Raw genomic sequence first — 16,314 nt, forward strand, 5'->3', positions numbered from 1 at the left:
AGATGACATGAGGTTGTCTGATTTGTTAAGTCACAGGATGCCAAGAGAGGGTCAGAGCTAAGAACAGTGATCCTAAATGTCCATGATGTCTGGGATGGACAGGGAGCAGCTGAATGGGCCAAGCAGTGACCTAACACACAGTATGGTGACCTCTTGTGGTCAAGAGGTCAAGAGTGGGAGTGTCAGGAATAGAAATATTGTCCTGCTATTAGTTGCTGCTATTTTTATAATCATCATTAACATTTCAGTATTAATAGTGAGGTTGCAGTTAGATGCATTCAGATGTTCAAATATATGGTTATAGCCTTTATTACAGGTCCAAAGAAGAACCATTTTAAATGGTTCTGTTGAATCTATAATTTAAATGTTATTAATGCTTTTATGATCTCTGTGTAGAGGGCAGAGACAGGACAATACTCTCTGTGCCAAAATGAGACAGGAAACAAAACGCGTCTGCAGAGCATGTTTTGCAGAAGTGAAACTGAAGCCAGAAGTTTAAGTGCAAGGGTGTTTAGTATGCATTTATTGCGGATTAAGCCTTAAGCAGTTGTGGTAGATTGAAACAGTTGTTTATATATTTCACATATAAGTCAAGATCATTACACACAGGATGGCCTTAGCCTGGTTGGTTGCTTAAGTTGAGGTCAACTAAGGTTCAGAAAGCAGATGCAAACTCTGCACGTACACACAGACAAATAGTGAGAGGTCATGACACGTACGTAGCATACACTGCAGACACATACACACAGAAATGCAGAAGTGTGCCGACGTACTTAGAGGAAGTGCACCAGACGAGCGACAGCGAAGAGGGGAAGCACCGACCGAAGACAATGTTTTTAGAGCAATGTTAAAGGTCAGGGAACATTTTGTGGTTTGGATTGACGTAAGCTGTACTATTGTCTATTTTTGTAAAAGAGGGGGCTTTGTTATTGTACCCATATAAAACCTTGTCTCATGATTGTAAGTTCAGTTCAACACTGATTGGGTTGTTGAACTCACACATGTGTTCATTAAAATGCCGTCTAAATTGCACACGCCTGGATCTGTGGTTTTTATGGATTCTTCTCTCAACATTGAACCCTAACAGCTTTTATATTAGTCACTAACGTACTGCACTTTTACAGTATTCTTTGAATATCTTCCATCTTTGCTCGTATATAAAGGACTTTTTAGTCAAACCGTATAATATTTCATGTTTTTGTGTTTAAAAGAGGTCAGCCTCACAGAGCAGCAGCAGCAGCAGCAGCGTGGGTCCGTGACCTCTCCTCCACGGAGGCTGCATGTCTTAACAACTGGCCTTCAGATATAAAAATAGAGGGGAGCCACGGCGAGGGCATCAAACAAATATCAACCCTGTGAGATTAGAGGGCATTCAGCTGGGAGTTTTAATGCCAGATATTTTCGGAACAAAGCCTCACCGAGGACTGACACAAGCACATAAAATGAGCATCTCCATGGAAACCTCAGGGTCAGACGGAAAACAAAAGACTTCCTGTTGCAGAGCTGTCAGACAGCCTGATAACTGGGTTACTTACACTGAGATAATCTGTGTTTGACTTCTAGTTAATGAAAGATTCTGCAGGTGCAGCATATAAGACACTACCCAGAAAACTCAGATCAGTATTAGCAATCAGGCCGGGGTGCTGAGGATTGTGGGAACATGTCCAAAGTGTCTATTTTTGTTAGAACTCATAGTGAAACCTGGTTGTGCAATGGTGGACGTGGGTGTTAGAGAGAAAGTGCCTTGACCCTCTCTGCTCCGCAGTAGGAGAAATCCCGGAAGAGCTGTATCAGGCTCAGTTCCTGCCGCCCCTCAGGCACATTGCTAGTCCCGGCATGTACCGATGGCTGCACACAATCACAGCGCAGTGCAAGGTTAGAGTCGAGCACAGAGGCACGCCGACACCCTGTGGCCCTCTGATCGTCTCATAACAGTCGTCTTGGACACCGTATGGCTTCACCACCATGTGACCGCCTGTGTGTTAGTGTGCTCATCTGTAAACCTGAACAAGTGACAACTCTCCACTAAACTTCAAACAAAGGAAAAAAGTTTGCTCAATAAAACAGTGTTTATAGATTTGTTAATATACATAAGTACATAAAAGGCATGAGAAAAGTATAAATCTTTTATATATATTTTCTTAAAACATCCTTATGCCAGAAAAAAAGTGAATTAGGATAAAAAAAAGAAAATCTGTCGTGTTGGCAGCAAGTCTTTCCTCCCTTTAAGAACAGAAACCTGGCCAGCCAGGGATCCTCATCAGGCCTTCACAAACTCATTTATTCATCTGAAGTTCACCTTTTTAAAAATCCCTTTTCTCTGTTAACATAATAGTCTGAGCATCAGAGAGCTGGCACAAGAGGAAATGGTTTCCACAAGGACACACACACACACACACACACACACACACACACACACACACACACACACACACACACACACACACACACACACACACACACACACACACACACGCGCTCATGCACATAATCCTGAGCCGTCACACTTAGAAAGTCCAACTCTGATCTTACAACAAACGTTCACGTGACAGCAGATACCTCGCGCGACTTCAAGCAGTCGGGACCGCCGCTGTTATCTCCTAATTTCTTTTCAACACTGATTTAAATACTGCAGATCCATACGTTGGACCTGAAACACTGGAGAGCACTGAAATGTGTTAGCTAGGTTACAGAGCAACGTCCAACACTCGGTAGCAACAGAGACGGTTTCTCCAACAGGTCTGTCCTCAGCACCACCTTCGACCGTCGGTAGCTGTCATTTCCTCCTGTTTTTTCGGATCTTGTCCCGTTCCGGTTGAAATGAGACACTTAGTTGCTTTGATTGATCCCAAATATTCTGTCAAGTGTTAACAGTAGATCTTGTTGTGTGCAGCACTTCTGGAGTCACCTGAGGAAAACAAAAGGGTACATGTAAGGATTTCTGTACTTCATGTAGACATTACCTGCTGATCACTAATGCTAACCTCCCACCTTGGTGCTGGTGTCACATGTTGAGTAAGGGGATCTGCCAGATCATGATGGTAGAGGTGGTGTCCTCATGGCGAGACTGCTTGGTCTTCTTGTTGACCCTGCGGTGTCCCAGCCCTCCAGAGACCACCAAGAGAGAGCTGACGTCCACCTTACTTGAGCGGCGGCCTCTCTGGTGATGGGCTGGGTCGTGGAGCACATCATAAAGGGCCCCGTCCTCAGGCCCGTGCTCCAAGGAACCCTGGGATGGAGCCAGAGAGCCACAGGATGAGGAGGACAGGGAGTCCTGGAGAGCCATGGCAGTGCAGCCTGCCTCTCCCAGCCACACCCCTCGTCCCTGCGAGGGGGTCGGGGCTGAGTCTGATGGAGGCTGGGTGCTCTCCACATTCTTGGACTCTGCAGGCTGCAGTGGGCCTGACGCCTGGTTACACACTGCAGCGGCGGCGGCGAGGAACTTCACCGGTCCGCTGTGAGCATGTAAGGACACCATACCCCGACCTAAGAACAGGCACGAACATTCAAAGTTAATCTCAGATTTGAACCTGGACATGTTTATCATAGATGCAGGTACGCTCCACAGTACACTATGAACCTGAGTGACATCCTGTTCTTAATCCACAGTCAGCCCAACCTTTGCAGCTGTAACAGCTTCACCTCTTCTAGGAAGGCTTTCCACAAGGTTAGGGAGTGTTTATGGGAGTTTTTACAATTTCTAATTCATCCCAAAGTCGTTCTATCAGGACTCTGTGCAGGCCAGTCAAGTTCATCCACACCAAACTCCATCGTCCATGTCTTTGTGGACCTTGTTTTGTGCACTGGTGTGCAGTCGTGTTGGAACAGGAAGGGGCCATCTCCAAACTGCTCCCACAAAGTTGGGAGGATGCAATTGTCCAAAGTGTCTTTGTATGCTGAAGCATTAAGGGTTCCTTTCACTGGAACGAAGGGGCAGAGCCCATCTCCTAGAAAAGCAACCCCCCCCTCCACCAAACTTTACACTTGGCACAGTGCAGTCAGACGAGTACCGTTGCCCTGGCAACCCTCAAACACAGACTCGTCCATTGGATTACCAGATAGAGAAGTGTGATTCGTCACTCCAGAGAAAAATGTCTCCTCTGCTCTAGAATCCAGTGCTTTACTCCACTGCATCCGATGCTTTCATTGCGCTTGTTGATTTAAGCTTTGGATGCAGCTGGTCACCATGGAAACCCTGTTTCTGAGCTAATCTGAAGGCCACATGAACTTTGGAGGTCTGCAGCGTTCCCAATCTCTTCCACTGTGTTATAATCCCACTAACAGCTGACTGCGGAACATTTAGTGGTGAGGAAATCTCACGACTGGATTATACACCTGTGGCCATTGAATAGACTGGAACACCTGAATTCAGTAACTTGAATGGTTGAGTATAGTGTACGTCTAATACTCCACCTTTAATGCCTCACAGCAGAAATGGGCACAAAAGCTGCATAATGTAACTTTTGTAGTCAGTGTGTGCTACAGGTACAAACAGCTGCCCACATACACCCACCATGCAGTGATGTTAGAGTGTTACCTGTTACTTTAGGGATGCCCTGCAGTCTGGGGACAGAGAGCGCTACAGTCACTCCCAAGTTGGTCCCTACCAGCAGCAGACCATGACAAACCAGCAGACTGCTCACCGACACTCTCTGGTTCCCTACAGAAAAGGCAGAAACATCAGTTTAGTCACACCTAAATGAATGAATGCTTTCTGGAGTAAAGCCACAGACAGGTGTTTATAATGAGACGCAGCTTAGCAAACGCATCCTCCCACACAGTCAAAGGGTCAGGCTGTGGAAAAAACAAACCACAGTGCGGTGCACAGCAGGGAGGGAGGTACGAGGCAAAATCTGTGCAGCCACCATGTTCAACGCTCACTTGTCTCCAGGGCAACGTAGAGAGGAGCCTAAATAAAAGCAGCTCTTTTCAAGTATTTGAACAGAGTAAGTGAACTATTATAGTCGGCTTTGAGTCAAACAAACAAACACAAAAGTGTTACGTAACAGAATGAGTGAGGCATAATGCAGTAATTAGAGAAGGAGCTCTGCCTCTATTCAGAAAACTTACGGCGGTTACAATAGAACAATCTGACCCGACCTTTTCCTGTGGTCACAGACTTCGCTGTGAAGCCACTTTGCAGGCTAAAAGCTGGGATTGTTCGGTTAACGGCACCTTTCAGCAGCAATAAATTCAGCCGTGCTCACTGCCTTTGTTAAGTGACTTATTACGTGGAACCTGGAACTCATCTCAGAACATCTCCACTTGTTGGGAATCGGCCGTGAGTGCAGTCAGACATATTTATCATAGTTTTTATGACTGTAATAAGGATCTGGGGTTTTTGTAAAAACACTCTTCCAGTCCTGCTATGTGGGCGGCGAGACTGTCGTGAGTCATTACTGCTGCAACAGCTTGACTTGAATTTCCTCCCTCAAAGTAATCCTCTCGGGCTTTAGCCAAAATTACTGCCAGTCTATCTGCCTGACCCCCCCACTAGAGCTGACCCCTTGCATGAGGCGCACGCTCCACGCTGCCATACTTCCCGGAATCCTGCCAGATATGCGGGCAGGTACTGGGCCTGCGTCTTACCACATGTGCTTCTAATGAGAGCCCGGAGTTAGCAGAAGCACGCAGACTGCCGGTTGGGGGTCTTGCTCAACTTCCTTCTTTCATAATATTTGGAGTTCCCCACCCAGAGGGTGAACTAAAATAAACCCGGAGTGAACGGCAACACAACCAGGCTTTGGCCTTCATCCTTCACCAGAGCACTTCTTTGATCGCCACTTAGTCTTGACAACCAGCAGCAGGACGCCGGAGTAAATCCCAAACATTGCAAAAACACCCTGCATCAGCCTTTCAGCCTGGAAATAACGCAGATCAGCACATTGTGAGTAACAGCAGCGTCAACTTCTTCTATCGCTCGCCCTGAAATGCTAAAGGCAGGTTTGGTCTTTCTGATTCATACCTGCAGTCATCAGTCTGTAGGTTTGTGATCGTTAGCCAAAGCTCTAGAGAGATTCATTTTAGACCTGTGGTGATGCTAAATGAGAAGACATAATTACAGTTTCTCTCTATTGGCAGAGGCATTCAAAGGACGTGGTGATAGAAAGGCTTGAAAATGGTCACACACCATTAGCCAAAGGTAATGCAGGACGCACACATGTTATCATTTACAGCTTATCAACACAAATAATCCCTTAATTTCAGTGTTAGTCTAGCATCCTGCCAAAGAGAAGAACAGATTAAGACAAGTTATAACAGGAGCTGTTTCATGTTCAGCTGCACAGTTTTCTCCTGTCCACTCGGTCCTTTCACATCTGAAATGTGCGTCTTTATTCACCAGTTTGTGCAAAAAAACACCGATGCACAAACAAGAACTGAAGGTGTTATTTACTGCCCCCCCCCCCGATGTTTGCCTGCCATTAGGCCATGCATGGCTGCCTATTTAGGTCACAGAGCGGCAGACAAAGGCAGGCTAGTCCCTCAGCTCAGCAGCCAGTCGGCCACCATCCTCTGAGACATCATCCCGGTGCAGCCTGCTCCATGATGGAGTACCACCCTCTGATGCGTTTACTAAAAATATTACTCTCATTTTCACAAAGCATTAACTCTTCACTCTGCTCTCTGGGTTTTTCCATATTTCCTTCACTTTTGTACAATCTCACATTCCAGTTTACTTAAGAGGTGCAGCTCTGCACCAAGCTGCCCGCTCACATGTTTAATCAAATAAATCCCGAGCAGATCAGGGAGACATGACAGGCAAAAACATGTTTTTGTTCATGCAGGGTAGATTTTGAGGATTTGAGCTTCTGTAATGGAGAAAAATGAAAAAACAGAATTCAGAAAACGTGCAATATAACTAATAACTGCCTCCATGTGAGTGATGAGCTGGGGAATCCTTGTGATATCCTACAGGGAACATTTACATATATCATTCAGAGTTCACTGAACGCTTTGTTTATAAAAATAACAGCAAAAATTGAAATTTTACGGCTGCTGACAGGAAAATTCTGGATTCTGAACCTGGCTTTGTGCAATATTCAGACGGTTTTATAGAGAAACTTTATGTGCACATTTAAACACTGGACATAAAGTTCCAGTAGCAGTCTTAAACCAAGTCATCAGCTGGGAAGTGTCACGGTGAGATCTACTGGTTACCGGCAGCGTCTCGTCTCATCTGTCTCATTTAAATGAAAATATCCAGAATAAAACTCGACTCTGACTCTAAACAGAAAGGAGCAGGCTTCCCAGTGTGGAAACTACCACTACTTACCTTAAATCTCTTTAATAAACACGAGCCACAGTATATGTTACAGGGAAAATGATGATGCAATTACAGCGCATTAGCCAGACGTGCATTTACTGCTTGGATAAGGAGCTCCTGTTCAAAGATGGGACTCAGCAGAATTGCTCCAACATGCTTGAACATGAGGAGAATAACCCCACCTAGAGCAAGTCCTACTTTCAACACTGCTCCTTTGATCGAGACAGCCAACCCGGAGACAACGCCCCGATTCCATCTCCACTCCTACGTTCTGTGCTGCAGAAAAGCCCAAATTGCATTAAGACCTTTCACAGTAAAATGAACTTCCTGCTTTCTGATAAGCTGATATCATTATGACGACTCGGTAAATAAACACTAACGGATGGACAGAATTGCAGCTGAACGAGCGCTCGGTCTAAAAATATCGACGGCAGGCAGTTCCTTCTGTCCAAACCGTCGTGCTGACAGTTCCAAATAGAGTTTGTGCAGAAACTGCACATTTCTTGGTTTCACTCTGTCCTCCAGCAGCAGCCTGCAGGGATAAATGCTGCCGCGAAACACAGAGTGGAGTACAGGTGAACTCCTCCGTGCGACCGCTTTATTAAAAGGGCATCGAGACCACACAACCCCACAGAGCTCGATTTGAATGCTCGCTGACAGTCCAGAGACTCGGGGTCGTTATCAGAGGAAGTCGGCTCTTAATGGCGAGGCCCAGAGGATGAAAGCGTTTATGTGCTGCCGTCTGTCCCAGAACCAGCTTCCTCTGTGGTTTCATGGCTTCCATTAGCTAATATGGATGCTGAGGTCCAGAAGCAGGCTGCTTTTATTATTTACATGTGTTAGATAATGAGCACTCTGTCTCCTACCACTGGATGTGAGGGGGGGGCTCTCACTCAGGACCGTGTGCACTCTGCTAGCAGACAATCTGACAATTTTACTTGTGATTAGGGATTTCCTTCAGTACACTTTGGTTTGTAAGTTCAGTGTTTTCAGTGAGTAACTGTGGATGGTGTCACAGCTGCACGTTTCCAGGAGAACATTCACAGCAGTCACTCACCAACTTTCTCCATCTCAGTTTTTACTCCTCCTTTGATTGGTGTCATGGCTGTGTGCAGGCAGGCACGGGGAAAGGACCCAAAATGCAGGACTCAGAGGTAGATGTGAACTCAAAAACACACAGCTTTATTGCTGGGCAGAAAAAGGTGCATGAACTTAACTAAACTGAGAATACAGAAATAAACTACGCAGGCAGGCAGGCAGGCTAGCAGACGGAACACACAGATAACTAGAGGGCAGGAGACGTTAACGACGCGACAGAGAACAAAGGAAACACAGGGCTAATATACACACGGCAGTAATCAAGGGATGAGAGACAGGAGGGGAACACACCTGGGAGAAATCACAGCTGACGAGACAGGGGAAACGTAAACTGAGCACACTCACATAAGACACAGACCTTCACAATAAAACAGGAAACTCAGACACAGGGAACCAGACAAGACGCTGAACTAAACAGGCTGACTAACAAACAGACAGTGTGACACCATAGACAGACAGAACACAGAAGTGGGACCAGGGCAAGCAAAGAACAGAAACCTAACAAATGGCAAATCATAACAGGATATATACTCAGAATAAACAAAAGCATAAGGAAACACAAAACGCTGAGTCGGCAGACTCAGGATCATGACAATTGGCTTGTTGTGTTATTTGTGTCTGTGTGCGCGATTTGTCTTCGTGGAGGTTTCGTGCCAACCTCAGTTGTTCTGTTTTCTTGCATTCCTGCAGTTTGTTCAACGAGTTTCTGTTTTTCTTTTGGGTATTTCAGAAATAAAGTTCATCGTTTGTATGTATACCTGCCTCCTGCTGTGTGTGTTCAGGTGCTCACTTTGGCTACAACACAGCATGATAATCTGCTAATCACAAAACACGCCGTGACTGGAAGAAGAGCCTGATGCCAAAAGGTTGGATGCCATCCATCCTTTTCAGGGTCGCGGGGTCGCTGGAGCCTATCCCAGCTGTCTTGGGGTGAGAGGCAGGGTGCACCCTGGACAGGTCGCCAGTCTGTCGCAGGGTGTACAACCAATTGCACTCACATTCACTCCCGCATTCACACCTATGGGCAATTTAGTGTTTCCAATTAGCCGAACCCCACTAACTGCATGTCTTTGGACTGTGGGAGGAAGCCGGAGGACCCGGGGAGAACATGCAGACTCCAAGGTTGGATGCCGTTCAGAGAAATATCACAACATTTTAGCCATGATGGAAAAATCAGGTGCCAGGACTAAACATGCACACGGTCTAACATCAGTCACATCAATGCTGAAGCTGAGGAGTAAACGCACACAGGTGTATTCACAAAAACAACACAAAAGGTGGAACATGCAGTTCTCAAAGGAAGCCTGACTGTCAACATCTCTAAAAACACAAACTTTCAGCCCACGGCTGTCGGTGTTACTCAGGACAAGGAGGGAAAAAAGTGGCTGAAAACTGTTCTGATTGGACCGTATAAATCCCGACTTCACAGCCCACAACAACAGCTCCCATCATCCTTTGAGGCTGTGTGTTTTTGGGTCACGCTGATATAACGCAGCAGATTACAAGAGCCGAAGCAGCAGGTCACTCTGATGACTGCGGCACACAGAGATGATTCGATCTGACCTCGACATGCTCAGCAGCAACGTCTGCCTCAAACACATCTGCAGCAGAACGTCACCTACGGTAACGACAGCGTTCGCCACAGTCACAAAGCTTCGTGGATAACGATACGTACTGTAGACTCACTCAAAGGTGTGTTGGAGTGATGCAAACTCATTCATTTCTGTGACACACGCACAATAACTGCAACTCCTGTTTTCTTTGATAAAAGTGCCTGAACAAATATTTGCTCTGCTATAAAAACTCTGCTTTCAACTCTGGACAAACTGTGCATGAAGCATGGCTCATTTAGAGCCATTAAGAGCTCGCAGGCCATCAGCTGCAGGTCTTTGAACTGCACCCAGGATTAGATCTCAGCGTGCCGAGGGCGCTTTCTGTTCCCTGGAACACGCTGCATATGTCTGCATTCACAAAACTGTGTGTATAAAGCTGTTTTGTTATTTTTATGACCTTAAGATATTGTGGACCTACCAAGGTTTTCATTTTTTATGTTTTATGGTAATCACACTGAGTTACATGAATAAAGCTGCAGATTCACAGCGTGTTAAGGAGTGGTTCAGTCTGCAGTGCTGTGGTGGAACCAAGGTTCTATTTACAATAACTGTGCCCACTATTCATGACACTCCCTCATAGATGCATTTCATCTTAATGCAAAGTTTTACTCACTTCATCATGTTTCTGTCAAAGCAGCTGGCTCTGATTTTATTTGCCATGAACATGTTAAAGTTCAAAGTTTTCGATTACTGAGGATTTAGCTGTAGGTTTGAGTTGTGGGGCGAGTCAAAGCAAACTCTTTAGTTTGGCATCACTGACCGGCTCGACCAGTAGCTCAGCCACATACACCATGTGCTGTATTTAAATGTGATGTCACGATCGTGTGAGTTATTAAGAGGATGATCCTTTATTTGTTTTTAAAGGGTTTAGATATGGCCTGGATTTCCTTTTGACACACAAAGCTGCCTTAAAATCAACTTGACAAAGTCCAAAGTGTTTTTATGCGGCACCATGAGCAGAGGCAAAATGAGAGGTCTCTGTTTCCCTGTTTAGACTAAGGAGCTTTTGGAAAAAGGGAGAGTGTGACAAACAGAAGCTGCCTACAGCGATGTTTGCTAATAAGTGGAAGGCACCGAGCGCGGTGATGTGAGGTGACGGGGCGTGTATCGCAGGCCACGGCTGCTGTTGGAGCAAATATATCTGACGGGACGGTCACAAGATTAGAAATCAACAGAGTTTTTGTCAGGCAGTTTGAGAGCGCCGCAGTGTCTGTGAGGCAAACTCACATTACCGAGTGATGCTGAACAGACGGGGAGTGGTTCTCACAGTGGTAAAGGTGGCGAGCCTGAGAATCACAATCAGACCACGCGGCAAGGCGGAGCTTCTTCAAGTCTCTGAGTATAGTACAAAATCTAACATTCACGGGTCACTGCGTAGAAGAAAGCACAGAAAAGAAGAGCAGCAGTTTAAGCAGGAAGGTTAGTGTCGCGCATTAACTGCTGGACCTCTGACATTAGAACCACCTGCATGCAACATGTGCTATTCAGGTTTTCATTGGATAGTAACAGATGGAAGAGGAAGGTCCCAGCTAGATTTTATTGGTGGTCACCAATAAAACCCCAAATAATAACTTAAACTTTTCAAGTCTAAGTTTATGTAATACTTAAATTATCTAAAAATCAGTTTGAAGCTGATCCGTGCTCATGTCGGGGGAACACGAGCCTCAAGTTATGCAAGATATCTCGAAATATGCATAAAACAAGTGAAATTTCAAACCTTCCACTGTAATATTTAATAGTCTCTGGGTATTTGAAACACTTTGCCAGTCTCAAAGTGAAGATTATGTCTTACCTGGAAGTATACTGTGGACAGGTGTGGCGATGTTGATGTCCTGCAGGTGCTCTAGGGTTTCGGTGTGGAAGAGACGCAGCGTGGAACCAGAGCTGAAGGCGATCCATATGCCCCCCCCGGCCACCACCATGTGCGACACCACCATGCCCTCGTCCTGGTGGGCCTCTAACTGCCTCTGAAGGAGAGGAAGGTGACACGAGTTCCTCGTTATCTACTGCAAATTTACTGGAACTGAGACTGAGGGGAAGACCTGAAGATCAGGCGTGGATTCGTCACGTGACGCCATAACTAATTTCAGTTAAGCACGGTCTACATGACGTAAAGGCCAAGAAGCTTTTGTATGATAATATATTTCACACGTCTCAGCAGGTCAAAGCTGTTGTTGTTTACAGTGCATGTTTCAGGCTGTCACATGTTGGCTGTGTGACTATGAAGTGGAGAAAGCAGCACTCAGCCCACAGAAAGTCTGCTTCACACTGTTGAGGCTGCAGCAGCCCACCCATGCAGAGCTGGCTGCGTCTGATTATGCTTCAGGTGCAAAATGAAGGCTCGCTACGCACAACAGCACCAGAGAACGATTCGACACAGGAAGGCGTTAAATGCTTTGAGTCGCAAACAAATACGTTTCATGCACCTCTGCTTCACTCTGGGTCCTTCTTTCAGTGATTGATCTGAAAAAAAATCGTTTTAAATATTTGCATAGTCTTTGTGAACAGAGACCAACAAACTAGACCCATTCCACCAGCGTGGATTACATAATCTCACCATGTGGGCAGGCTCGTATTTGGCTAAGGAGAGTCCATTCAGTGTTTTAGATAAATGTGGAAATGAGGAAACATGCAGATAGACTTCTCTTATATTTATCAGATGATTAAAGTTTTAGAAGCTCGGAGCTTCGGCTGCTCCGTCTGACTTTTAGTTACCTCTGTGGACAAACTGTAAGTGTGCAGTGAGGAGCAGAGAGCAATGCAGGCAGGTGGGCCGACATAATGAGCTTAATGAGGCTAAACTGATTATGAGTGAGTGCATGTCAGAGGAAAGTTACTATTCCTGGATCCGCAGCAGGCGCTTCCATTCCCTGAATCCGACCGGGACACACACGGAGCACCATTCATATTCCCGGACTCGGGAGGTAAAAGTGCTGGGAACAGTATTAAACATTTAGATATACGGATAGGGAGGGTTTTTCTTACTGACTGGCACAGCTACTACTAACTTCTTATTTAATTTCTAGAGACACCGACTCGACTGTACACTGATGTTCACGGGCGGGCTGGGGCAGAGACGCAGACAGGAAGCTTTGTTTACTCCACACAGAGTCTATCTGCCCGTTTCTGATGGACATGTGTTACGTACTGTAACAGAAGCCTGGGCGACATACCTCTACAGAGTGTGCGTGGGTGCTGATGATGAAGACCTGTCCACCCGACGAGGCCCAGAGGTGCTCCTCCACAGCCAGCATGGCCTTCACAGGGAGCACTCCCAGCTTCAGTAATTTGGGCTTGTCGCTGTTCCACAATCCATCTGTGAGAAGCAACGCAACAGCGCAGCAGTCAGTTAAACTCACTCCACACAAGCTCCGCACAAACGCAGGACACACACATCCACCGAGGAATATCTGAACAAGTCGGTTAAACTGCACAACAAGTGAAAGATTCACTGCAGCTACATTTATTTATTTATCATAGGGAGCATAAACCGAGAGCTATTCTTCTTTTAGTGGTTAAGAAGAATGGGCTGCACAGTCCATAAACAATCCCATAATAGTGTGTCTGTCTTTATAAATGTCATCTGTGAAGGTCATCTGCATCTATAACTGCTCCTGCCGGTAGAGTGGCCATTGATGGTTTCTCCATCCTTCACTATGAATATAGATGGGCTGCGAGCATTAGTCAGAGCTGCGCCGAGTCCCACACACACCTCCTACACACTCTGTTCTACATGTGCCCGAGCACCTACAGCACCAGCTCTGCTGCAATCAAACACCCCCCACGGTGGCTTCATAAATCAGCAGCTTACACTTCTGCAGCGCTTCTGCTTTCATCTAAAAAATCCAAGCACTGAACTCGTAAACATGTCGGAGAGTATTTGATGCAAAAGCCTCCGAGTGAACGCAAATCCAGAGTGCCTCCACGGGTCCAGATTCCACATTCCCTCGGCTAATCTAAGCCAGGAAGCGACTGAGGCCGCCTCGCCGATATTGTTTGTTTAACAGAAGCACAAAGGCAGCTATTGAAGGGAGAGGGATGGTCTTTCAGAGGCTGTAAGGGTGCCTCAGAAAGACTCAGGAAATAAGGTGATATTCCTGAAGCAGCTCGGCGTAAATTACTGTAATAGTCACGCTGTGTAGGTGAGCGTACGAGAGAAAAAAGGCAAAAGGAAAGACAGCAGTGCCAACTTGCAGGCTTATGTAAGTCTTCTCTGCTGTGCGTCTGCCCACATCTCTTCTTTCTTAAACTGAAGCATTTCCTCATGTTAATGTCAGCTACAACAAAGTGTACGTGTGAGTGTACGCCAGCAAACGCTGAACGCTGCAGAAGCAAACCGATCGTCTGCCTTCTAACAAATATCACTGTGGACAGGAAAAAGTGGGTGACGGAGGGCAGCGGCACACAGAACTGACTTGGTGTTCTGACCGTCTGTGACGTATGACCTTTGCTGAGTCACTGCCTCCTTCCTCCATCGCTCACACACAAAGTGACTGTGGCTGAACCAGGCCGACTCCCTGCATCCACAGCACAGTTTCTGTGCAGCTCCAGGAGCTCAGCGCTGACAGCTTTAAAGACAAGAACATTTTACCTGTTTGCTTTTTAAAATCTTTGATTTTCTGAGGTTTATATCAAAGATAACAAACTCATAAGCTCTGCGCTTCTCTGGAAGTTTGATTTAAATGCTAATCCAGCACAAGCGCAGTCAGTCACCGTGACAAAGGACTTGAGCGGCATTACAACACGAGTGCGGGGAACAGTTTCCCCACCAATGTATGCAGGGTGAGTCATCGTTTTAGCATCGAGCATCATGTTCCTGAGACAGTGACAGAGCTGCTGATGGGTAGAAATCATACATATCAAACTCTGAGGGCCTGGATCTGCTTCTGGGAATTCATTTTAACACACGGGCGGCGATGAACGCTAACAGGCAGCTACTTGAACTGGAACAGTTAAACCAAAGGTCAGCGCGCCATCATCCTGGTAACTGACACGAGGACAACGAAGGGAAAAGGCTGCGTATGAAAACAAAGTCTAATGAGGAGTCAAAAAAAATAAATTCCTGAGCAGTTACACACACGCCGAGTGCTTCTTCCAGGGAAACTGCAGCATGGCAGCGGGAGCAGCGAGAATAGCTTTCCTCCTGTGTTTCTGTCCTCGGGCCATCATCCATATTCTTTCTATCACTGCTTCCATCTCAGTGCACACAAGCACAAGAAAACAGCAAGAGTTTACTGTCGTTTGGGTCGATGCAGGGCAGCGACGAGTCACAGAGGTGAATAAAACACGCCTCAGTACAGTGATACCCACACGTACATTTGGCAGCCAAGAAGCACAAGGACTGCTCCCCCCATTGGGCCTAAATTTGTACTCATCTTTCTCCATCTGATGTGAAAGAAACAGAGACAGAATTAGGAAGAAGCTCAGGCTCCCTCTGTTTGCACCGCTATGCAAGCCAAGAAGAGACGGAACAAAAGAGAGAACGTGCAAAGCTGTGGGAAGAGCTCGCAGTGCCGCTGCTCGTCAGGGAGGGAAGACGTTAAATAGGTCACTGCTGGAAACAGATTGCTTTCTCCAAGACTACCAAGCAAATGGTACAGCAGAGGAGACCCTGAGACCCAAACGTCACATTCAGCCATCACCAAATCCAATTACAGCCACTTAAGAGGATCAGTGAACAAAATTTTACACAATTTGAAAAGTCCCGCCCCAGGACTGGTGAAGCACACACCTGTTGATCTGGAGTAGATCGCCACGGAGCCGCTGACCAGCCCAGCGTACAGGCACTGCTTCCTGTACACCAGGCTGGTGACAGTGGACTTGTCTGGGGTGAAGAAATGCTGCAGACGCACCTTCTTAGACCGCTGGCTGCTCTTGTACACAATGATGCTGAAAAAGACAACATTATATGAATAATCATATTCCACGATGGAATTCTGAGACACGTCTTTGTGAGTTCACTCTGTTAGCGTCTGCACCTCCCCTCCTCCATGCCCAGGCAGACGCTGGGGGTATCGCTGGCCTTCGCCGCGGACACCAGGTTATCGTCAGGGACGTTTTCACCGTTCTCCTCGCGTTGCTCAGCTGGGACGTACGCCATGCAGAGAATCCGGGACTCCACGTTGAAACACTCGGTCACCTTAGGGCTGGAGTTCTGCATGGCCACTATGGCAATCTGTCCCATCTGGTTGGTGCAACTCGCAACCTGGACCAAGATAAAGAGACCGTACAGTTTAACAGATGATCTGTTTCATCTTTAACTGTGCAAAGCTATTAGCAGGAAGATGATTTGGCCCAGTTCTGGCAGAGCTGCTTACTAAAAATAGTCACCCAGTGGTT

At 46.4% G+C, this 16,314-nt stretch overlaps 1 protein-coding gene across 4 annotated transcripts in view; it reads right to left on the minus strand.

The window, feature by feature from the left end:
- Positions 1-2,267: 2,267 nt before the first annotated feature.
- arhgef10 (Rho guanine nucleotide exchange factor (GEF) 10) overlaps positions 2,268-16,314 on the minus strand; it is a 41,278-nt gene continuing 27,231 nt past the window's right edge. For all 4 annotated transcript variants that reach the window (XM_039603424.1, XM_039603425.1, XM_031752964.2 and 1 more), the window contains 7 exons: positions 15,954-16,180; positions 15,707-15,864; positions 13,149-13,291; positions 11,768-11,942; positions 4,538-4,660; positions 2,992-3,486; positions 2,268-2,908 (listed from right to left, as the gene is read on the minus strand). In XM_039603424.1, the coding sequence (XP_039459358.1) occupies positions 3,005-3,486; positions 4,538-4,660; positions 11,768-11,942; positions 13,149-13,291; positions 15,707-15,864; positions 15,954-16,180 (1,308 nt within the window). In that variant the 3' untranslated portion in view covers positions 2,268-2,908; positions 2,992-3,004. The remainder of the gene's footprint in view (positions 2,909-2,991; positions 3,487-4,537; positions 4,661-11,767; positions 11,943-13,148; positions 13,292-15,706; positions 15,865-15,953; positions 16,181-16,314) is intronic.

This window comes from Oreochromis aureus, linkage group 19 (genome assembly GCF_013358895.1).
Source record: "Oreochromis aureus strain Israel breed Guangdong linkage group 19, ZZ_aureus, whole genome shotgun sequence".
Taxonomy (NCBI): Eukaryota; Metazoa; Chordata; class Actinopteri; order Cichliformes; family Cichlidae; genus Oreochromis; species Oreochromis aureus.